Source organism: Linepithema humile, chromosome 1 (genome assembly GCF_040581485.1).
Source record: "Linepithema humile isolate Giens D197 chromosome 1, Lhum_UNIL_v1.0, whole genome shotgun sequence".
Classification (NCBI taxonomy): domain Eukaryota; kingdom Metazoa; phylum Arthropoda; class Insecta; order Hymenoptera; family Formicidae; genus Linepithema; species Linepithema humile.
In genome coordinates, this window is record NC_090128.1 from 18658708 (window position 1) to 18681927 (window position 23220).

The window sequence follows — 23220 nt, forward strand, 5'->3', positions numbered from 1 at the left end:
TACTCCCAATTAATTAATTAGGTACATATAAGGATAAAAAAAGAAGTAAGAAAATATTCACTTACTTTAATTCTGTATTTTTGTGTATATTGAAATATGTAGAAGGATTTGCGGAAAGTGATTTGATAAATCAGTCATTTGTAGTAATAATAATAATATATTTTGTCAAAAGCGTTCGTTTTGCTAATTACAAAAATAGCCTTATTAATCAGGAATGTTTATACTGCGAAATCGTCGAGAAATGTTGAAAAACAGTCAACAATTTCTTAATGTTTCTTATCCATTTTTCAACAATTGCTAGCATTAAGCTTTAAAAAGATTTTTTTTTCTTTTTGGTCTCCTAATATAAAATAGCTTTTCGCTTCATAAAGCGAGTTTTATTTGTGCGATGCTAATGCACTTTAAAAATGTGCTATTCGAGAAAATAGATTCAACTTATGGTAACTGAATTGCACATACGATATTTTTTACATTTTCACATACAAATCTATTATACAATTTAACGCGGAGATTACGAACGGATTTTTAACAAAATAGACATAATTACAGTAATAAGTTTCCATATTTTATAAAAAATAGGATTTTTGAAATAGCCCTTTTATGGTAGAAATGCAGAAAGTGTAGGAAAACGCAGTTAGAAAAAAAGTAACTGGTATAATAAGTTGTCTTCATATTGTGTAACCATATTTAGCATTAAATATACATAATTATCTGACTTATATATAAATCCAATGCAGTTATATTGAATAAAAGCTTTATATTACTTGCTTACATGCAAGATTCATAATCTTTATATTAAATGTGGCACTGTACGAACGACTTAAAATCAGAGAAGCGTATTAATGCCAAACGCACAATTAGACAGTGTTCATATCTCAGCTGCATTTTGGATTTATCCGATTGTCAAGAATTTCTCTTATTGCTATTAGATTACATGTGCTTTTGATGCAAAATATACAAAACCGATGTACAATTAATGTATTTTATATAATATAGCCTCATTTAGCAAAAAAATTCAGTACACGAGATACATTTAACACAGAATTTTAAATTATTCAATTAAAAACATAAAAATATTTTCATATAACTGATGCAATTTTTAAAATAACTGTAACATTGTTTAACACATTCTCGCCCGTGTCTAACTCCTATAACAACTAATGCTGAATGTATTAATTTCAGGCTTCTGACTTCTCTAACTGCAGTCATATTAGATTATATATGAGAAGTAAAAAATAAAACAAATTTTTGTTTTTGCATTAAATATCAAAATTAATTTCTTCACATGCTATTCGATGGTACATTCGATATTTCTATTTTGTTGAAAACATGCATGCTACAGAAATTATTTATTTATTAATTTTTATTTCTTTCAATATGCAATATAAAAAATTCATTATTTTTTGGTTTTGTCATAATCTAATATTGCTACATAATTAGATATGGCAGGAAGCCAGAAGCCTTATTAAACATTGTTATACTGTTTTACATATCAGATAATTTGCATTACATTGTAATTTCACAAATATTTTTAAATTTTAAACTAAGTTAGCTATAAACTATAAATATATTGAACTTTGAACGAGTTCCATATAAATCTTGAACTATACTACATTTGCATTATCCGTACTTGCAAGTAGCAATGGAATCTTTTTAAAACTTACAGTAATATTTCAACTATTTGTCGCTAATTGGCTGGTAATATAAGTGGTAGTGATATAATAGTCTATCAAATTTTCTTCTTTTTTAAGATATAGATATATGTTTAATGTATTTGCATAAGCATTTAAATATGTAGAGAAATGTTATGTAGAGAAATTTATGGAAATTTATTAATGAGGTTTAACAAACTCATTTTGCATATTATCGATGCTACCGTGTCAAAATTTAATTTTAACTTTATCGTAAAAAAATCTGGTGTGATTTTGCATACATATAAAATATTATAAAAGTAACATGACTTCGTAATGTTTGATATGATAATAAGTAGAATTTTTAATAATCGAACAATTCAAAAAGTTAAAGATTCGAACTGTTTGAAATCTGATTAATTAAACTTGGTTTAAATCTTTCAAATTGTTTGAATGATTCATCATCATAAAATTCGTTTGAATCCTAATAAGAAGCAATAAATTTTAGATATTTCGCACAAAATAACTTCAAGAACAGAACGTCACATGGCAATTAACATTCATCTTTTTTTCTTGTCTCTTCATAATCATTGTCACATCATAAATTTTTGTTTATTAAATGTCACATGATAATTAAAATATGATTTGGTTCTACTTTAAATTCCCATGTTATCTTCTAATATCATTTGATCTATCAGTCATATGTACCTTCATAAGCACTAAGAGATCATAATAGTGGCAGTATGTTTATAATCAAATAAAAATAGAACTCCAACAATGATCGTTAGATATTTACTGGAGCGATAATTTAAGATATTTTTTATTGTTCCATTGTTTATCATCAACGTTACGCGTATTACGTACTCTCGTTCAAAATCTGTACATCAAAGAAAATTAGCATATTTTGCCGTAAGAAAATATAGTATCAAGTACCAAGATATTAAGAAGCTATTTCAAAGATAATCGTCAATCAGACGTTTACTTAGAGATAGAATAGTGTTGATATGTAAAGATTTTTTTCGAATATAAAACTGAAAAATTTGCCCGCTGATTTTGTTGCTAAGGAATGTTGAAGACAATATGAATGACGAATTCTTAGAAATTATTGCTTTACTTACAACTAATTAACGCTACATATATTCTATTCAAAGACGATTGATTCGTCAGAGAAAAATATTACATTTTAATTATAGACTTGTGTTTATAAAAAATTACTTTTAATAGTGAAAAGCAGTGTTGCTATAAACATATTATGAAACCGACCCCTCTGTAATTAAACACAAGAAAGTTGCTAAAATCGTGAATGCAACAAATATTAATAACAATAGTTTTTTATATAAGTCTTTCTTCTTGATAATTAAAAGTAAATTCTTTATCAATCATATAATTTTTTCAATTATATAAAGATAGGAATAATCATAACCGTAAAAAGAATTAGACAATGCATTAAATACATTGAACGCTACTAAATTTGAACTTTACTTTGGCAGATGTTCTATCCACGATGTGTATTATATAGCGTGATATAAGTAAAATAAAACTATTGTTAATTTGAGCAAGATAAGCAATAGCTATAGCACAATGTGAGATACGATATTAACGAAGAAACAGTCGATGTAAAAAATTTAGTAACTTTCGAATACTCTTAATGTATTTTAACGTAACGCTCTCATGGAACTGAACGTTTTTATAATTAGGTGAATACTGTAAGAATTCGTAAACAATAAAATTAATTGTATATACAATATAATTCGTTGACGTAGGCATTTGACAATACCGATATTACTTGGTTTGTTTACTCGCTCAACACATAAGAATCATCACAACTGTGCCACAGACATATAAATGACTATTGATTATACAATACATCGCATCCCTCCATTTTCTTATTATAAAAGCGTAAGCTTATTGTTGTAATAATTGTAATAAAGCTTCCTCAATTGATGTACGAATTGTATCTACATCTATTTTGTGGCATTTAAAGCTCTTGGCTATCTTGATTCTCCTCATAAAAATAAAATTGCCTAATTCATTATTTTATGAGGTAGGTCATTCTGTTTCGCTGTCGGAATAGTATTCTATTTTTGTAGTGGTACGAGGTTTCTTCGAGTATCTTAATCCTAACGTGTCCGCAATCATCTCAATATGCGACAATACCTGAAATAAAAACGATGGTCATCAGAACAATATAATTCTTTCGATTTCGTAATACTACTTACATAATCCAACTGTTCCTTTGTATGCGCAGCGGAAAGGCAAAATCTAATTCTGCCTTCCATTAACGGTGTTGCTGGGAATCCAACACCGACAGTTGCAATATTATACTTTATCAGAGTACGGATCACTGCACTGTATTGAACATTTGGAAAAACATTTTTTTTTTATTTTACAGACATATATTTTCTATTAGTTTTTTTCGATTGTCTTGAAATGTACTGTCATGCAAGCTTTTGAAAATACAAATCTGATATAGGCTTCAAGAATATTTTTTTTTCTACTTACCCAATCTTAGAAAATAGATAAACTAGCATAGGCACAACGGGAGAATCATCATTTCCATAGATTATAACTCCGATTTGATTTAATCTGCGTCTAAAGTATTTTGTATTCCTAGCTAATTGTTTGATTCGTTTGTCACCAGCATCGGTGCCATCTTCGCCTGCGATAATTCGCATCGACGTGATAATTTGTTGGGTAACCGGCGGAGACATGGATACCGCATATGTATGTGCGTGACTGTGTATTCTTAAATAATTTATCAATGCCTGAAATAAATATTTGAACAAGAGATTTATGAGAATTGTACATCAATGTTGAAACATTGATGATTGAACTTTCGTTGAATCTTATTACTTTCGTTCCGGCTATATATCCACCCGCCGAGCCGAAGCTTTTCGTGAATGTTCCCATAAGTATATCGATTTCATGCGGATCAATGCCGTAATAATCGCAAACTCCTCTCCCGCGCTTTCCTGTGGCACCTATGCTGTGCGCTTCATCCACATAAAGATAGGCCTGTTCAAAATTTACATTAATCATAACAATATCAAACGTTAATTAATAATCGAAAAAAAAAAAAACTCTTACGAACTTTATATTTCTTTTTCAATTCCACTATCTCGGGTAGATGGACAATTGAGCCTTCCATAGAATAAATACCTTCGACAATGATAACTATTTTCTTCCAAGGTTTACCAGACTTTGGTTGACCATAAACAATAGCCTTCTTTAAGCAGTCTTCCAAGTGTTTTACGTCTGTGATAAACCATGTACTTCTTTGTACTCGAAGAAACAAAAGATAATTGTACATTGTAAATGATTACAAATCGCTTACTATTGTGCTTGAAGATCCGTATCACTGCGCCAGACAATCGCAGTCCCAGAATAAGCGACGCATGATTCTTTTCGTCGCTAAGAACTAAACAGTCTTCGCTGACCAAAGAAGGCAAATTCAATGCATTCGTTGCGAATCCCATTCCAAACACTATTGCGTCTTCCACTCCCAGAAATTTCGCAGTTAATTCTTCTAATTCATCGTGTATGGGCATATTTCCTAGTGATAAAAACAATCCCTTCAATTCTTTCTTCATAATACAGTTTTGATTTAAAACATTTTTGATGAATTGCGGTACATCATTATTACCAAATTATTGTACAAGAAAAACAGTATAAATTTTTGAACAGTCAATTTTCAATACTATAACTCGATGTAAAAGTGCGTAACTGCCTTTTGAACTTTGAAGGTGTCGCATTGTTTTAACGAACACTGCATATTTCACCATTCCAAGTAGATTGCTACTGGATAAACTGCCTTAACATTTTGATAGCCGCTATCACGTATACGTGACTTTACTAACCAGCAGCTATCGATGACTTCTAAATGAGATGCTAACAACAGGCAAGAGTATTTGCATGCGCCCGTCAAAGTGTTGAAAACAAAATTTTCATTTTATACTCTCTCACAGTTGGAATGTTTTAAATATTGGTAAATTTTAGTATAAAAATTAAAAAAAAATAAAAACAAGGATCTCTCAAGTTACAGCCGGATCCCACTAGGTATTTACCTAATTCAAGACGTGTACTACAACTGGCACAGCCAAACTTCCTGAGCGTTTCGATGCTGTCGTTAGCGCACTTACTACTCGCCTCGGCGAATCCTAAATAATTGTAAGAGCCCAAGTTTATACATGGCGTTTCAGTTCCAGTAAATCTGTCAGAATTAAAATATCGGGATTTTTCAAATCTATTGATATGTCAATGTCATATTCTCGTACGTGGTGAAACTTACTGAAACGTCCATCCATAGTCTTTAGTAACTCGATCCTTTAATATTAACGTTGCACCGGGAACGGAGCATATTGGCCTATTCCAACAATCTCTGACTCTCCTATAGACGTATCTAAGATAAAATTTCTCGAAATTGTCATAGAGTGGAGCATATCCCTAAAAATACATATTTAATATGGCGTAGCGTTTAAACATTATGCAAAAAATCATGAAATGCACAGAAAATTAATGCGAAAATTATAAATGTTACAAAAAATAAAAAATTAATTTTCCTATATAGCATAATAATAACGTTACATAGGAAAATGTGTTTGTGGCAGACAAAAACAAAAATTATTAAAATAAAAGAAAAATATTAATTTAATGTAACAAAATTATTTTCTACAGAACAAAACGAATATCATTTTTATTTTGATTTTTTTAAATATATTAATAGCATATAACATTTTTATTTTTTATGACATTTATAAAAATTCTTTAATATATTATAAATGATATTGACTTTGAGAGAAGATCATAGATCTTTATTTTTAGATTTGTGGTATTCTTTTTACTTTCATTAAGTATATACTATAAATGTATTAATATTTCATGAAATATAAATAATCGTCACCTTACCTTTCTATTCTTCTCGGTGGCACCCTTTGGAACAAACAATAACTGATTAATAAATCCCAGGAACATGAGAATGTAGAAACCAAGGTGTGTAAGCGCCGCTGTGATGAACGAAACCTTTTCAAAGGACTCCTTTGACCGCAGTGCTTTTTTAACTTCTTTTTTTTGTTTAGTTGGATTGCGGGAAGACTGAAATAAATTTATACATTAAATTGTGTATCCCCATAAAAAAACCCATATGATTTTGTTTTGTTCTATAAGTAATGAAGTAATTTCATTCTTTAGGAAATGCGCTTGTTACGTATAATGCGACAAAAAAATGTTATGAAACAAATTCTTTTATTTTCAATACTTTACATACAATAAAGAAGATGAAAAAAAATACACAAAAATACGATTAAGTAAGACGCAATAAAAGAACTGGTTTGTACTGCGATACGATAAGAAAAAGATTCGTAATACGAAATTATGAATTATATTCAGATATCTTAATTACACTTCGTCGTGTTTATCATTTTATTTTTTAAGAACATATGCAGTTTTACCAGACATCTTGCGGCTTATCGTTAAAACGTGTCACTGGCCTACTTTCTCCCTCAAACAATTCAACCTTCTTTAAAGGTTGCATGATTTTTCAGAGGATATTACAATGCTTTAATCGATATTTTCCTTTATTCCTATCAGAAAGGTTTTCTTAAGGTTATATATAAAATAATATAATTTCATATACGTACATAACGCACAAAAAAAATTCGTATATTTTACAAATTTCTTGGGCCATTCAGAATCGATTCTTCTTAAAAAAAAAACGTCAAAACATTTCTAGATTTTACATAAGCAATTGGAAATAAGGATTTTTAGCGAACTATGCTTATTTTACTTTTGATGGAATTTTAATATGAAGCTTGATTGTAAAAATACGCAGTACTGGAAATTAGCAAAGTGCAATAAACGATGATTTACTTCGATTTTTTCTACAAGTCATTCGGTAGATCTGACACATCGGAATTTTTTGTATTGTCTAGAAAAAGTTTGCTTGATAAAAATAACGAGTCTGATAATTCTACGATTGATTTTCAAAAATACAATTTTTGCACATATAAAAGTGTTATAGTTTCACGTTTCACTTTGCCAGCTTGAAACTGCTAGATATGCTCGACTTCTCAATTACAATTATGCCAGCGCAGCTTCAAATGGTGCTCAAACGATACCGAGTTTCTTTTCCGTTTTTTCCACATACAGTGGAAATGTTTATTTCTTTTTCCTAGAAATATTAATTTCTTTTTTTCGATTGTATCACGCTTTTGTTCTCATTTATCGCTTCAGCTACTCATGTAGCTGAATATTTAAGTAAGACGCAATAGAAAAACTAGGCTGCACTGCGATACGATAAGAAAAAGATTCGTAAAGTGAAATTATGAACTACATTCGGATATGTTAATTACATTTCGTTCTGTTTATCATTTAATTTTTTAAGAACATATGCAGTTTTACCGGACATCTTGCGGCTTATCGTTAAAAAGTGTACGAGTACTTATGTACTTATCTAAGCATTACAAGGTACAATTTATTTGTAAGATATTGCAAAATCTGTTTGAACACATGTGACTTCTTAAAAATTTCATGCGTTTTTTTTCACGTATCACCAATTTAATTGCACTGGAACAAAATAGACGGTGTATGTTTTATTATCTTGTATTAGTCGCTTCAGGTATTGCGATTTGAGAACCCTTATCATAATCTCTAAAATTGATTACGACACTGATAACGATTTCCGCACATGAATTACTCATTGCCGATTTAGAATATCTCACGGATGAACGAACGAAATCTCGAGGCAGTAACTAAAAGTACTATTGCACTTAAAGAAGCAGCACGTGCACTATTTGCATTGCTCAATAATATATTTTTAACAATGTTTTAGCAACGCAATATAGAAATAATGTTGCGTACTTATCAGCGAATCGGCATTATAGACGTTCGTATGAAGTTTTAATATATTCGAACTTTTATAAATGTGAAAATTAGTATGCTAAGTTTTATCACACTAATGAATAATGTATGGAGTTATAATTTGCAGTATAAATTGGTCGTAAATTATACGATTTTATACTTTTATTTAAAGAGGTGAAAAGGAGACAAAAAGAGAATGTATATAAGGTACTATAAAATATTTAATCATGAATATTCTCGCTCAATTAAAATTTAATAATGCTTATATATATCTATTCGGAAATAACTGATATCAACAATCAATTAATATTGAGAAGTACTATCTTTCATGCGAAATTGCAATTTAAATGCGTTATTTAATCTAATTATGATTGATTGACGACTTAAGTATATGTATTCTATCAACAGATGGAATATTGAAGTAAAATTAGATAATAGTTAAAATTATTTATTTTACACTAACAAAAGTTAATTCGAAATAGCAATTTCAAAGAATAAAAAAGTATTTTAATTCAACATAAAGTTTTAAAATTTTATCTGTTTTAATGATTAAAACATAAGTTAATTTAATTTGCATGTTTAAGTTTAAATATTTGCGATTTGTTTCCATCTTTTCAGACAATGACATAATCACTTTTTTAACCTAAACAATTCTTAAAATTTGGATTTTATGAAAATATTTATTTTAAATACGCAAAAAAAATTTTTATTATATGATATTTCTTGGAAATACATTATCATTATAATATTAAAGTTACTAATTTGAAGTTTTTTTTAAAGACGATTGATTTTCTTAAACATGAGTTTGCCGATTGGTGTTTTACATTCTAATATCACTTCTTATATATACAAAGCAAAAAAGAAGACAAATTTCTTCGGAATCTGTGCTATCACGATCAAGCCTATTATCATCGATCAAGCTTATTAAGAACTTTATCGGTCCAGGCATTTAAGTAGTGTGACTCGAGATATGATAATTTAATTGGAAGATACTCTTAACTGGACGAGCCACGCATAAATGCATGGTTCATCTCGTGCAACTTGATGAGATATTGTTTCGATTGATAAAATACATAACAAATAAAAATTATTTGTATCGCTTGTAATTCAATTTATAATTTTATGTAACAAATTCGACGAATTCTGTGAAATCAATCTAATTAACAATACTGTTTGGAATTTTGCAGTTAACGTCTTTATTGTGTGTAAATTTTCGCATGCAAATCCCGTTTTTATTGTATGAATGCTATTTCTGAAGCACACTGTAAGCTTCAAGAACAGTTGAAAGTGTATATTACGAAGAAGAGAAGATTGTGAGAATACAGTGTCGTATGATCGTGCATTCAACAATAATAAATCCTCACCATGTGATTCGCGAGTGACTGAAGGATGGGACGGGATTGATAGGCAACGTAGGACAAGACGAGTGAAAAAAAACCAAGCAATCGCACGAGTTATCGCAGCTCGGGTGATCGACAAAGGGCGCGTAACGGCGCTCTCACCGGTACGTTACGTTGCTACTTACATCGCGTACGTGTCCATTGCTGGTCAGCGTGTAGCCGTTGATTTTACCGGCTTCTTCGGCGCCGTGAGAGGTTAAACCGTTCCGCAATGACGGTTTTATCGGCCTTCCCTCAAGTGCTCTTGGCGCTTCCTCGCTACACGTGTCCGTAGCGCGCAACCTCGTTGTCGTCGTCGCCATCGTCGATCCGTTCATTTGCACACTCTGTTGTCCGCTGATTTTACCTGACGATAATTTCGCGCTCAATTCGCATCGAAAGCCACGGATGACGGTACGGGCGGTAGACGTCGCGATGCGTCGTCGTACTTGTCGCTACCACTCACCACTCGCTACTCACACCACCGTCGTACGTCCGGTTGTAGTAATACGCGTTGCTGATCGGCGCCTGCGCGGGTATAACCGAGATAAGTTCCTTTCCTAAGCTGCTTTGCGTCGTTTTGCGACGCCCTGCGATGCACCGGCCGATGTGCCTTTACGCAGGCCTCGAACGTACTGCACTATGTTGCACCGCACCTAAGAGCGACGCGTTACGTCGACTGTTTTCTTCCTTGTCTCGCCCGCTGGGCAGAATCCTATTTGAAAACAGGTCAGATGATTTAACCTTCTTTTGCGCGCTCACAGGTTTTATCCTCCACATTTACGTCAATATCTGGTGATGGGTCAATTTTACAATAATATTCTGCTTGAATTCATTACTGAAATCGTAAACTTCATGAATTGAGCTTTAAAGTTGAATAGAAAAAAACTCTATTTTTTCAGTTTAATTAACTTTTTATTAGAAATAACGAGGATACATAATGCTAGAAATATCTATTTTTTTTTTGTTAAGAAAATATTGACTTTAAATTGCCCAAAGGAATATTTGTTAATAAATAATGCGACAAAAGTAGGACACTAGTATTTTTACATGTTAAAGAAAAAGGCCGGGGAAGAATTACAAAGTATACATATAGCAAATCCTATCGAAACTGATAACCTCAGGATATAAATATTTCGAATAATAAGAATCGAAAGATGTACATTACATTACATTTTCTGTATTTGAAATAATACAAAATTCCTTTTAAAAGCGGTTTTCTAAAGTAAACTAAAGTTGATTTTTTCTATAGAAGAAAACATGAAAAATACAATTCCAAACAATTAGATCCATAAAATAATAATGTAAATTTTTAATCAATTCAAAGATATACCAAAATAAAGATATAGATAAAAAATAAGCGACAGATTATTTTTCTGCGAGTTATCGAAAGAGCTTCTAACAAATAAAATATCGAATTTCAAAATTTCGGAGCACAGAGTGAAAGTGATCGAAAATGATCGATATAAAAAATAATAGTACCGATCAGCCGGCCGGCCGGCTGTTTAGCGGGACAACCGGTAACAATCGGACGCAACGGCTGTTACTCGTTTCGATATAATAAACGAGTGGGGGCGACAGCGATCACGTGATTGGTCTCTGTGTTGCTGAACGCGATAGGAGAGGGCAACCCCTTCGCAATGGGGGAGCGTGTCTCGCAGCCGAATCCACCCGTCGATCGCGAATACTAACTTGGCTGTACCGGTTGGCGCTTTATAACCGTTGTCCATAACCGTGGTAAGATTTTCTCTCCGCTACTAGTCTGCCATCGCAAGTTCTAGTCAGTGGTCGCGAGTCGTGTTCTACTCGTCCGTCAGCTGATCGACACGGCCGACAACACATGAGAAGCGGTTGACATTTACGGGTGATCGCGCGTATCTCCCGAGTCGACGAAAGCAGGCCATAGCGAGAGCGTGAGACGCGACGCGGCGAGGTTAATAACGAGTGTCCAAAAACGAGGTGGTGAGTCAGGACGGCAAGGACGTCGGATGTACCCCACTGAGGAGCCGCCGGCAGCAGCGACAGTGGCAGCAGGTGGGAGTAGTACCGCTCCTAGAACCTGGCTTTTATGAGAGTAGGGAGACATCGCGCAACATTTCGCGCAACCAACGTCGTGCAGGATCGAAGCTATAACCGCTATCAGCGAGCTTGTCCGATCGGTGAGTCATCGTTAGCCGCGAAGAGCAGGGGATCGCCATCATCTCGGTGCTGAGGATGGACTCGCGGATCCAGGACGCGCCTGGCGACATACCGTTCAAGAGGGACCACGACTCGGTCGACGATTTCGAACATCTCTGCCACGACAGCTCCCCGGACGATCGCGCGGAACAACAACATCAACAACAGCCGCGACTGATAGACGCGCCACGTGTCGACGACCTGCTGCATATCGGCGACTCCTTCCGGGCGTCGGACTCCGAGCTGCTGCCGAGCGCGCTCATCGCCGACGTCGGCGACGTCGAAACGAAATCCGTGCCCGCGACGCTGCCGCCTTCCGCGGAGTTCGACAAGTGCGAGTCTATGGCGCAGTCGTCGGATCCGTTCCAGCGGCCGCTGGACCCGGTCGATCCCAAGCTCGCCAGCATGGCGTTCGTCGAAACCGAGCGGGCCTCCCCCGCGCGCCAGTTTCGCGACGATGATGACGACGAGATTAATCTTCAGCCGCCGCTGTTGCCGACCTCGATCGCTTCCACCGTCAACGATGACAATGACTTTCTATTTTCGTCGCCGGCGAAAAGCACCGATGACGAGAACAAGGCCGACAGCAAGGTTCAATCGATTGAGGAACGCGAAGACCCGACATTCGGTTTCGATCAAGGAAAGTGGCACGAAACCGCACCGCCGAGCAGTACCAATATCGACGACTTTTTGCCGAGCGTGAAATCGTCGGTGCTGCCGACAGCGGAGAAATCGCCGGTGCTGGACTTCCTCGGGGATGACATCGTGCCGCCGAAGGAAGACAAGACTAAAAACATTATGGACGATGATTCGTGGAACGTCGTGGAGAAAACGGACGTGAAGCGGGAGCAGGCGAAGGAACTCGAGCCACCGATGAAACCACTACCCCCCTTGCCCAAGGAGGCGGAGCTCCTGGAGAGTGCGCGCCAGGACAAGTACGAGATGTCGCACGATTTCCTAGTCGCGGAAACTGTCAAGGATAAACCGTCACCGCCTCAGCGGAGCGTCGATTCCGGGAGTGTCAAACGGCGCGAAGCACCGAAACCCAAAGAACCCGATTACATCTGCCCTCGTCCGGTTGGCAAGAAGAAGCAGGAAATTGAGATTGCGCCGAAGGAGATATTTAAAGACATGGGATTAGGTGAGTGCAAAAATATTCTTCACATTCTCTAATTTCGAAGCATGAATTATCGCCAAGTTGCGTGAGTGATGTTGAGATAATCTGTCACTGACCGTGAACATCAGCTTGTCTCATACGCATTTTTTTTACTTTTCGCGAGCTTGAATTTAAACGTTTCATATATTTTCATCGACAAAGGTTACGAAAAAAAAGCAGTTATTCAATGAAATTTTCCGACATATTTCATTTATCCATTTTTAATGAAAAATGTAGAATGAGAGCTTTTGTTTTTCGGTAAAAACTAATTTTTTCGAATGTACAACATTTAACTTTATTGAAACAATGATCAGAATATGAAATTGTTTACATCATTTATATATTTTAATGAAGTTATATAAAGATAGAACAAATTTGAATTGATAGATATGGAACGTTTCATGCTCTCAATAGTAAAATGTGAAGAAATGCTGTAATTAACCTGCGAATTTCTATTTAATTTGAATCAATTTTCACATATTGAATCTCTTTTAATCATTAGCTTCTAAAAAAACATTAATTATAATATAATCTCCGAATATTACTAAAAATTTAAAATTAAGAGAAAATATGAAATTGTGCTTCAGATAATTTGAACAACACAAATTTGACAAAATCGAAAAAGATAACGACATTATTACACAAATATCTGAATAAAATTTCGTACGATTGATTAATCCGAGCCTGACGCTTGTGGGCCAAAAATTTTGATTTTTTAAGTGACGAGAATACGCTAATTAATTTAGTAACGACGCACGAACTCGACCATGCTTGGAAGCGCTTCCGCTTGGTTACGGTATGCCATCGACGTGATACTTGCTCAGCTATCTTTCGTACGTTGTATGCGCGATCCTGAATAAAAATAGCTATAATCGTGTAACCTGCGTATTTTTTTCTTCTTTATATAATCCTACGCTCTACTTAACGACTAAAGAATGATGCATTCCGCGTACGGCGCCGACGCGCAGAAAATTTATGGCAACGGCGCTAACTTTGAGCTTCAGCTGTTGCGAGAAGTAATTAAAGATCTGCACTGATATCATCAATGATAACAATCGTGAGTAATTCTGGTAGTAAACCGAAACTTATTTACGTTTCTTAATGATGTTTGACATCATTTATATTCTTTACATCCTTTTATGATGTGATAATCATTGTAATAATAATGTACTAATTTTTTAAGTTCTTAAAATGTTAATTATCTCTCATTTATAATACAATGAGAACGTATGTGACAAGAGATTGCAATATTATTGCATATCTTATTTAAAAGCCGTATCATTTCGCGTTAGAGTTGACATCATAGGTTGAGATCATCTTTCGCTGTACGTATTATATTGATCCGCATGACACTTTTCGGTTCCCCCATGTGTCTGTTGCGTGTCTAGTGATAACTGAGAAATGTCACATTACACAGAGGGTCGCGTACTTTATATTTAGCGATACATTATCTAATATAAACAAAACACTCGCAATCTAATTTAATGAATGACGAAGTGTTGTATATGAAAAAAAGGAGGAACAAATAAGAAATTAATCGATAACAGTTTTCACGGTCTTTAGTTTGTTTTTTTAAACATGAGAATTTTCAAATATAAATTTAATTTTAATCGAAACTAAACAATTTTCTGCAAAAATATTTCTAAAATAAATTTATTCTAAAAACTGTTTAAATACAAGAAACATATTTCATTCTTGGACGTAAATTTAAATCTCTGTGAATTTATATCGTTTTATTCTGATCTATGATACTTGGAAGAGTTTTACGGAATACACATATGTAGGGTGCTTTTTACGAATGCTTTAGTTTATTTAAAATTGATTTTCTTTCAAACATTGATAAAATGTAAAATATTGATAAGTCTATAATTTTTATCTAACTAATAATGAAAACAAGCTGTTCACAACAAACTAAAATATTTAAGAGAGAAAATGATTAATGATTGTATTTTTTAGATAATTTCAAGTAGACTTTATTTCTCGGATTTTGATTTAAAACTTAACATTTATATAAATATATATATATAATATTATGAATAAAAATTACAACAAGCATTTCTTAACTTTTTTTTGATATTTTATTTTTGTGATATTTAATGATATTTAATGATATTTAAAAAGGTGTAAATGTAATTGGTGTTTTTATGTTAATTAAGACAAATTAATTAAAAGCGATATTTGAGCTTTATGCATGACTTCTTTCAAGTTTGCTTAAATTTTATCAGCAAAGCAAATACATATGGTTTTTCTACTGATGTAATTTCACAATACGTGATATTCGTCATCGACTGTTATGTGTAGCACAGCTATGCACACATTTACACAAACTGTATGTATTGGCTCCTGCGTACTGGCTCGGTGAATGAGTATTTTTATACATGATTCACACGTCGTACCGGTCATGTATTCTCCCTACCTTCCCTATTGAGCGTTAGAAACCTCGAAACTTATGATATTGCAAAAACATACAGTGTTTCAAAATAATATCAAAATATTTTATAACATTTTAATAGGAACTTTTATATAATTCTTTGGATGTACTGGGTCTATAAACGGAGAAATCTCTTTTTTGCGTCGCAATGCTGTTTTTGAAACGAAAATAGAACTGATAAAGTTTAATCAAATGTTTGAAATAAAAAATTAAATATGTATAATTTATTTTTATATCGGGTCTTATAACATGTATTCTTGACTTTTTTATCACTTTAACTGCCACGTCATGTAAGCTTGACTGATGCATACTTTTGCAAGAGTTCTCATTATCCTTAAATGGATGACGGTTTTAATGACTCGATTTATTAGGAATAGCTTTATTAAATGTTTATAATAGAATATTGAATAGAGACAATAAAACGTTTGTTAACAAATTATATTATTATGATGAATCCGCCCCAATTCGTCCGTTTATAACTACCGTATATAAATTTTATTAATTTCAGTTAATCTTACCTTTTTTTTGTTAGAAATAGGTAGAAATTGAACGTAATTTTGTAATATTTTTTGTGTTCCGAGACATCCACGCTTGGTTCTGATAACTTTTTTCTGCTGTTTTTTTAAACAACGTTCGCGTGCGCAAAATTAGCTTGGCAGTCAAAGTGTTAAAACTATTTGGTGTAAAATTTTTCTGTATTTTAATTGCACTTTTATTTTCTCTCTCAAAACCATAGAGTTCCTTTTACAATCTTATAAAATATTCTATTGTTACACTGCTCGCTTACTTTACGCATTTAATACATTGCGGAGCAGACAATTTCTTGCTAATCATTCCCAGTAGACAGTTATTTTTTGGTTTGTCAAATATTTTTAAGTTACTTGTGGTTTGTTAGTAGTTAAAAATAATTGTCATGTTAAATATTTTATTTTAATAAATATTAAAAAATTACATATATTTCAAAATACATATTAATTATGAATTTTTACGTAAAATAGAATACGAAACGCGATATATTTTATCATCTGTCCGTAATGTGTTAAAATATAGATCTTGAATTTTAGGAGACCAAGATTTCGAAGATAACTTTTGAAAAAACTTGCTGAGTAATTTTATAAATATGTGCTAATATATTTCTCATATCAATATTATTGACTAATTGACTGAGTATTAAATATTTTTGTAAGAAAATTGTTTTAGGAACTGGATTTTTGAAAATTTGATCAGGAATTTAAAGATATATAGCATTGTCGTAATGGAACACAATGCTGAATTCGTCAAATTCGGACCTTTTGTATACCTTTTTAATTTTTCATCAAGCGCTGCATCTGGTTAATTTGATCGTCGATTCAATTGCAAGCAATATGTGTCATAATAATCTTCAATGCGATTGATACACCTCACTTTCGTCCAAAATATCGGGAAACAAAAAGATATCACGAAACAATGGTAAAATGCTTCAAAACACTACCGTCCGTAGTCGAGTAAAAACTGGTTATAGTTCGATCACTCGACTATACTTGTACACCTGTGAACCACATACGTAAATCGTATATATATAATCTCGTATCCAAGATACCACGCGACACATTTGTCCTTTATCTTTGAAAAATATCGTCATTATCATGCTACAAGTGTATAAGTGTACAATGTAAATTTGATGCGTTTGGTAATCTTGTGTTTGCCACACTCGGTCTTGATGTATTTATCGATATTGACATTTTTGACATTTGTTTTGGTTTCCACAATACTCATTTATCATACATTATTGTAACATACATTATTTAAACTTTACCCAACTTCACAATAGTTACACAAGATTTTTGCTAATGAGTAGAATTTTTTGAATTTGTAATGTAATTGAGCAACTAATGATTTTGCATTCCGAAATAAGTTAAAGTAACGAAATAAATTGTTTTTATTTTGAATTTTGTTTAAGAGAAAATTGACTTTAAAAATTAATTACATTATTGTTTTTTTAAAGTTTGAAATCAATGCTCTTTCGATTTATTTTGAGACATAGAATCACCTCCTTCTCACTTGTATTACTGGACTTTAGTTCACTCCGTATACGTCCAGCAAGAATTGAGATATACAATAAAAATAATTTGTAAAATATCTAGTTAAAATATGAAATGTATAGTTATTTTATATTGATTAATGAGAAACTATATAATCTATTATATTGATTAATTTGTGAATATTGATTTGATTTGATTGATTTGAGAAACAGTCAAACTTAAGACAGTATTATATAACTGTAATAACTTTATATTTTATTTATCATATCAAAATGTCACATTTGAAAGAATAATTAAAAGATAACTAAAGAACACGACAGAATAGATTAATTGACATAATGAATCAAAAGATAACAAAAGTATCTAATTAACGTGTAATAATTAAAATAATAGTTAACATGTATCTAATTTATCGTAAGTATTTAATTAAGGTTATCAAAGATGAAAACTGTCTACGTGTTGACAATGATAAAGAAACATATGTGTGCAAAATAAAATACGCAATTGATTGAGTATGTATCGTGGTTATAGATAGTCTTGATGAAACTTGTATACTTACAACGTGTATCACGATCTATTTTTCAGTTTTATAATGTCCTACAATTTTCGAAGTTGAAAGAATTGAGTTCATTTATCGAGTTTATTGATTTTTTAAGCCAGATATGAAATTCTTTCTCTCTAATCACTATTTTCTACGATATAACACGATAATATTTGAATCATTAACTATTAATAACCAGATAACCGATTAGTACTTGTGCTTCTGTAATAATTAATTTTTAAAGTAGAAATTCTTGTAAGTTTTGAAGCAGAAGAGATGAATAATGTTTAGACTAGACTTTAGAGCGTGAATACGAGATTACATTTGTACATTTGTGCGCGGTTAGTCATGCATATGCATTGACGTTGTTGAAGGCAGAATTCTTCTGGTATTCTTCATCGAGCAGTTATTTCGATGGAATTGCATTACGAATCTATTATTCGAAGTTTAAAATATCGGAGCATGCGAAACGAGTGGCGAGTACGTATAGAAAGTACGTATTGATCGGGAGGGCTGCAGCTGTTTCCCTGCACTCTGCAGCATTGCGTATATACTCGTTCGTTATCCACCTGTAACACGTCAGCTCCGCGCTGCGCCATTACACTGACATTACAAACAATTTTTTTTAATTTTTAATGAGTTTCAGAAAACTCATTAAATGCGACGACAAAGGACGACGAATAGTTCGACGTCTGAACTTGAAATTGTATGCATTTTTTTCAGCTTGTAAATTAAACACATATGTGACGAAGAAATTTGAATGATTGTAATAACTACAGAAAATCATTCGGGGGGTATCTCGATTTTGTTTCTGTGCCAAAAAAACGCGTCGAAAAATCATTATTTTCATCCTTCTGTTTTACCGATGCACGATAGAAATTTACAAATGGTTAGTTGACGTGGTTGTCAATGGATGGAGTTAGTCGTCTTTTCGTTCTTTACATTTTCGACTAACAAATATGTAACATATACGTATGTATATGTATATCACAAGTAACATGCATTATTTTTGAAATATTAGAACTGCACTATGTATATCTTTTTAGATTAGAAAAATTTGAATAGTTGAGTCATTCTTTTACTAATTTCATGCAATAATTTCAGCGATGACGTAATCTTGAAATAAGGATAAATTACGATATATCAGTTAGAAGAATGATTTTTGTTTCCTTATTTTTTTTCTAACTTTTGAAAATATAATATTTTCAAAGTTGTAACATTACACCAAATTTTTCCTTTGATTTGATCGCGGAATTTTCATTAGAATAAATGGCAGATTGAAATATAGATGTGACAATTCTGTTCTCATAAAGGCCTTGAAATTCACTTTGTATAGTCACATGCTAATTGATAACAAAAAACATATTAATTATTCCTTATTACATACAAGTTGTGAATGTGATTAAAAAAGCGAATTATTTTATGTTTTGTTTTATCCATCTCTATTCCATACATCACGTACTTTCGACTGACGAATATGCATCATATAATATGCATTATTTTTAAAATATTAAAATTGCACTATATATATTTTTTCGATCTAAAAAAGGAGGAGCTGAGAAGTTCAAGCTAAACAAAAATGCTAAACTAAATGGAGCCATTTTATTTTTAATCATTGAGACAGAGGTGGGCGTTGTGACTTGCTGAAACAGCCAAAGATTGTTATTCGCGCAGATCACTGGTTTGGCGGTATTTTGAACAACGCAGCGCTGTTGCCAGAATTTCCGAAATTCTGGCACGTTTGTTAGGCAAAAGTGCATTATTATCAAATGTCTCTTTTGTGCGTGTTTAGAAACATCAATAATATATAATTCTCCAGTTGAAAAACAAATAACCGTACAACAACTGAATTTTCTCGTACGTCGAAGGCTACAAAAATTAATTATTGGCATTAAAAAAAATCTGTAATTAAAAAGTTTATGGAATTAAAAATGAATAACATTTTAATAAAATAAGAATAGACTTATATAAAAAGTAAAGATATAATTATTAAATTTTTTACATTATAATCATAGTCCTTTTACGAGCCTTTTGAATAATGTTGCCGTGTACCGAGAATAATATAGACTATCGATAAAAAGTTACACTTCAAATGTCGGACACAACGATAAAATTCTGCGATTGAGAACCTTTAATGCGCGATAGGGCAGGGTTAAAACTGTAAAGGGGAGTTTTTATTGTGGTTTCGCGTGGGCGCCTCGTTGTCTACGGAATTGCGCGTCGCCCCTACCTACATATTTGCAATCATCCCTGTCGTTCATTTATTCATAGCGTTCTGCTTCTTCCACTTTCGAAATTTCTAATCGATATTGCACTCGATTCTTCAATTTGCCATCGATGCAAAGAATATACCAGTACTGTTCAATCTACAAATGAAACACGTTCCGTATTGTTGTTCGCAAGTTGATACATTTTTAAATCAAACGGCTTACTATCAGATAAAACAGTGAACCAAAGAGATTCAAGTCCGATTTTCGATAGGAAAATATATGTGCATGCAAGCAGTTATTTTAAAAGTAAATCTGAACATTTATAATTTGAGTGATGTTCGTATGGATCTATAGATAAATATAAGAGTCTATTATCATTCCATGACAAGTCTTAGAAGAATGTGCAAATATACATAGCAGTGTAATATGTGATTTAAAATTAAACGCACTATAAAAAATACTCAACAACTACGCAACAATATGATTCTTGCCCGATCATACTTGTGTTACGAGAAAAAAATGGAAGAATGATTCATGTTTTTACAGACACGATCTGTTCACAAGTCAGATATTTAATTGCGTAAGATGTGTGTGACGGAGTCATGCTTAATCGGCATCAAAATACGAATAATCACGAATTGATGAACGATTTGATACGCTTTTACGATTCAATCTGATCTGAGATTAATAAATAAGAAAGACTGTGATACTTGAAGACATTTTATTTTATTTTAATTTTTGGAAACTTTTAACAATTTTTTTTCTTTGTTTTAAAAGTTGTTCTTGAATAATAAGTTGTTTGTAGAATGTATAGCAAGGCTTACGATTTCTTCAAATATATTACTGTTGAACGGTAGCTGTTGCGTGAGCAACTGCTATGCGGCACTCTTGCAGCGAGTGCAGCGAGTGCATGAGGCGCGCCCGCGCTTCGCCGATTATGCACCTATAACGAATAATCAGACGAGGCTCGCTGCTTCGTTTCGCCTCGACGCGTTACGTTCACGGCATACAATGGTATCTAGGATAAGACCTAATTTTTTTTCAAAATTTATCTAGAAAAAGAATTTATCTTCAAATATGTATCTATATAATTGCACATAAACCTGAGCAATAGAAAATACAACTATGAAACTAGAACGAACAGAGCGACATTTCTAGGTCAGAGCAACTGTCAAGTTCAACATAGTAGAGGTTTGGAATTAATGGGTGTATCGAACCAACAATTTTTCAATATCTATATCTTCGTATTATTGGTATCGAACAGTTTGCAGCAAAGAGCAAACGCTATAGCAACAGTTGAGAGATATAATATCTTATAATTAAATGGCACCGATTCAAACATTTAAATTTTGAAAGTTTTTTTCTTTGAAATTTATGCTGATTCCGAGTATAAATTTGTGCATAAAATGTTATATATAAAACAGCAAATTAATATTTAAAAAACAATTTTTATACATTGTCATATTTAGTAAAATTATATTTCTTGATTTCAAAATTCTACATGTCAAAATAATCTATTTAATATTTCTTATTTCCTTTTATTAAAGTGACGAAAAATATTTTTCACAGATAATTGTAATAATTTTTGCTTGAAATTTTTGCTTCTGATAATTTGGCGTCTGTTCTGACTTTTGTGTATTTATAAAGCTCTACATATCACAGAGGACAAATTTTGAAACATTTTGGATTGTTTCATGATGAATGTGCTTGAAAATGATTAACAGTCAAGATGTTTTATAACATTTCGTAGTGTCAGATTCAAATGGATACAACTTATTTATCAATTAAAAGACGAAAAGATTGATTTTCTTTGCTTCTTTTGGCGATATTTACATCGTGCTCGATCAGTTTTCGGGCAGTAATTAAACAATTATAGCGTTTTATCTGCAAAATCTTTCTTAAGCATCACTTTGCGACGCGTTCTTCGGAACGGTCAATCTCATAGCTACCGCAAATGCTACCTCACGTAATCTTTCGCTAGTCGCTAGGTAGGTACGAGGTTCCGAGCAATATGGCGATGAGCCTGAGGGGGCGGGAGGAGGAGGGCACAGCGAAGAGGGGGCTCCGAGAGACCTCCGGTGGGTCGATAACAAGCCTCAGTCCTCATCTCGCTGTGCACGAGCTTTGAGTCCTCCGCGGTTATTTCTCTTTCTATCGGCGACACCGGAGCGTCTCGTTAAACGCGCCAATCGCGCCGAACGCCCTTTTCCGCGCGAATCGCTCTCCATCCCCGCTGAAAGGGGCTTACACCCTCGTCGTCATCGCCATCGTCGTTGTCGTCGTCGTCGACGACGAAGTGCGTCACTCGGCGTCGCGCGCGCGCGTGTGTGACAAAATACGCCATTGCTATCGCGAGCGTTCGCCAGGCGCGTCGACACGCACAAGAGAGGACACTCCGATCTGACGTGATACCAAGCGAGGTCCACACACGGAGCATACACGTATTCGACGCGGCACACGGTCGACGACGAGTAGTGAGGAAAGTGCGCGTCGCGTGAGGTAATCCGGGATAGTGCGCGTAAGGATGGCGGACTTGGATGCAGCGACGTTCCCCGGTAAGGACGTCGACGAGAGTAACCAGGTCTGCAAGCGATCCAGCGACTTGGCTAACGGCAGCCCGTGCTTCTGGAATATCTTAGATCCTCGTAAGTTTATCGTCGGCACTTCCTTCGCTCGATTCGGCCCCCCCTCGCTCTCTTAGGAAAAACGGGGCTTTTTTTTCAGTTTTCTCCACCCCGATCGCTTCTATCTCCGCACGCGCTCGATACTCGGAACTCGCCCTCGGAAATTCTCGCTTTGATCGCGGCTGAGATTGGAC

The 23220-nt window shown here is 33.6% G+C and overlaps 2 protein-coding genes across 7 annotated transcripts in view; one reads left to right on the top strand and one right to left on the bottom strand.

Annotated features, from left to right (window-relative positions):
- Positions 1-137: 137 nt before the first annotated feature.
- lace (serine palmitoyltransferase long chain base subunit) lies at positions 138-17081 on the bottom strand. 3 transcript variants are annotated; one of them, XM_012362428.2, is made up of 12 exons: positions 11558-11698; positions 10332-10580; positions 10012-10232; positions 6537-6722; positions 5920-6074; positions 5696-5841; positions 4966-5184; positions 4723-4886; positions 4485-4646; positions 4134-4396; positions 3851-3980; positions 138-3788 (listed from the first exon to the last, which is right to left on the bottom strand). In XM_012362428.2, exons 3-12 carry the CDS (start codon positions 10201-10203, stop codon positions 3681-3683), a joined length of 1725 nt encoding a protein of 574 aa, XP_012217851.1. In that variant the 5' UTR covers positions 10204-10232; positions 10332-10580; positions 11558-11698; the 3' UTR covers positions 138-3680. The 3 variants fall into 3 exon arrangements, with proteins under 3 accessions (XP_012217851.1, XP_067213822.1, XP_012217853.1); XM_067357721.1 differs by lacking the exon at positions 11558-11698 and adding an exon at positions 16931-17081 and having other exon boundaries at positions 10012-10580; XM_012362430.2 differs by having other exon boundaries at positions 5920-6030; positions 10012-10580.
- Rtnl1 (Reticulon-like1) overlaps positions 12080-23220 on the top strand; it is a 23504-nt gene continuing 12363 nt past the window's right edge. For 3 of the 4 annotated variants that reach the window (XM_067357697.1, XM_012362431.2, XM_067357710.1), the window contains exon 1: positions 12080-13184. In XM_067357697.1, coding sequence (XP_067213798.1) covers positions 12080-13184 — 1105 coding nt within the window. Of the gene's footprint in view, positions 13185-22488; positions 23048-23220 lie in introns of those variants that run through there. The other variant, XM_012362434.2, reaches the window with a different exon arrangement.

Excerpts from the sequence above, each read along its gene's own strand:
- lace (XM_067357721.1), bottom strand. The coding sequence starts at position 10,203 with ATGAACGGATCGACGATGGCGACGACGACAACGAGGTTGCGCGCTACG. Across the intron at positions 4,887-4,965 it reads ACGGATCTTCAAGCACAATA|ACGTAAAACACTTGGAAGAC; the intron begins GTAAGCGATTTG and ends GGTTTATCACAG. Across the intron at positions 4,397-4,484 it reads GATATATAGCCGGAACGAAA|GCATTGATAAATTATTTAAG; the intron begins GTAATAAGATTC and ends TATTTATTTCAG.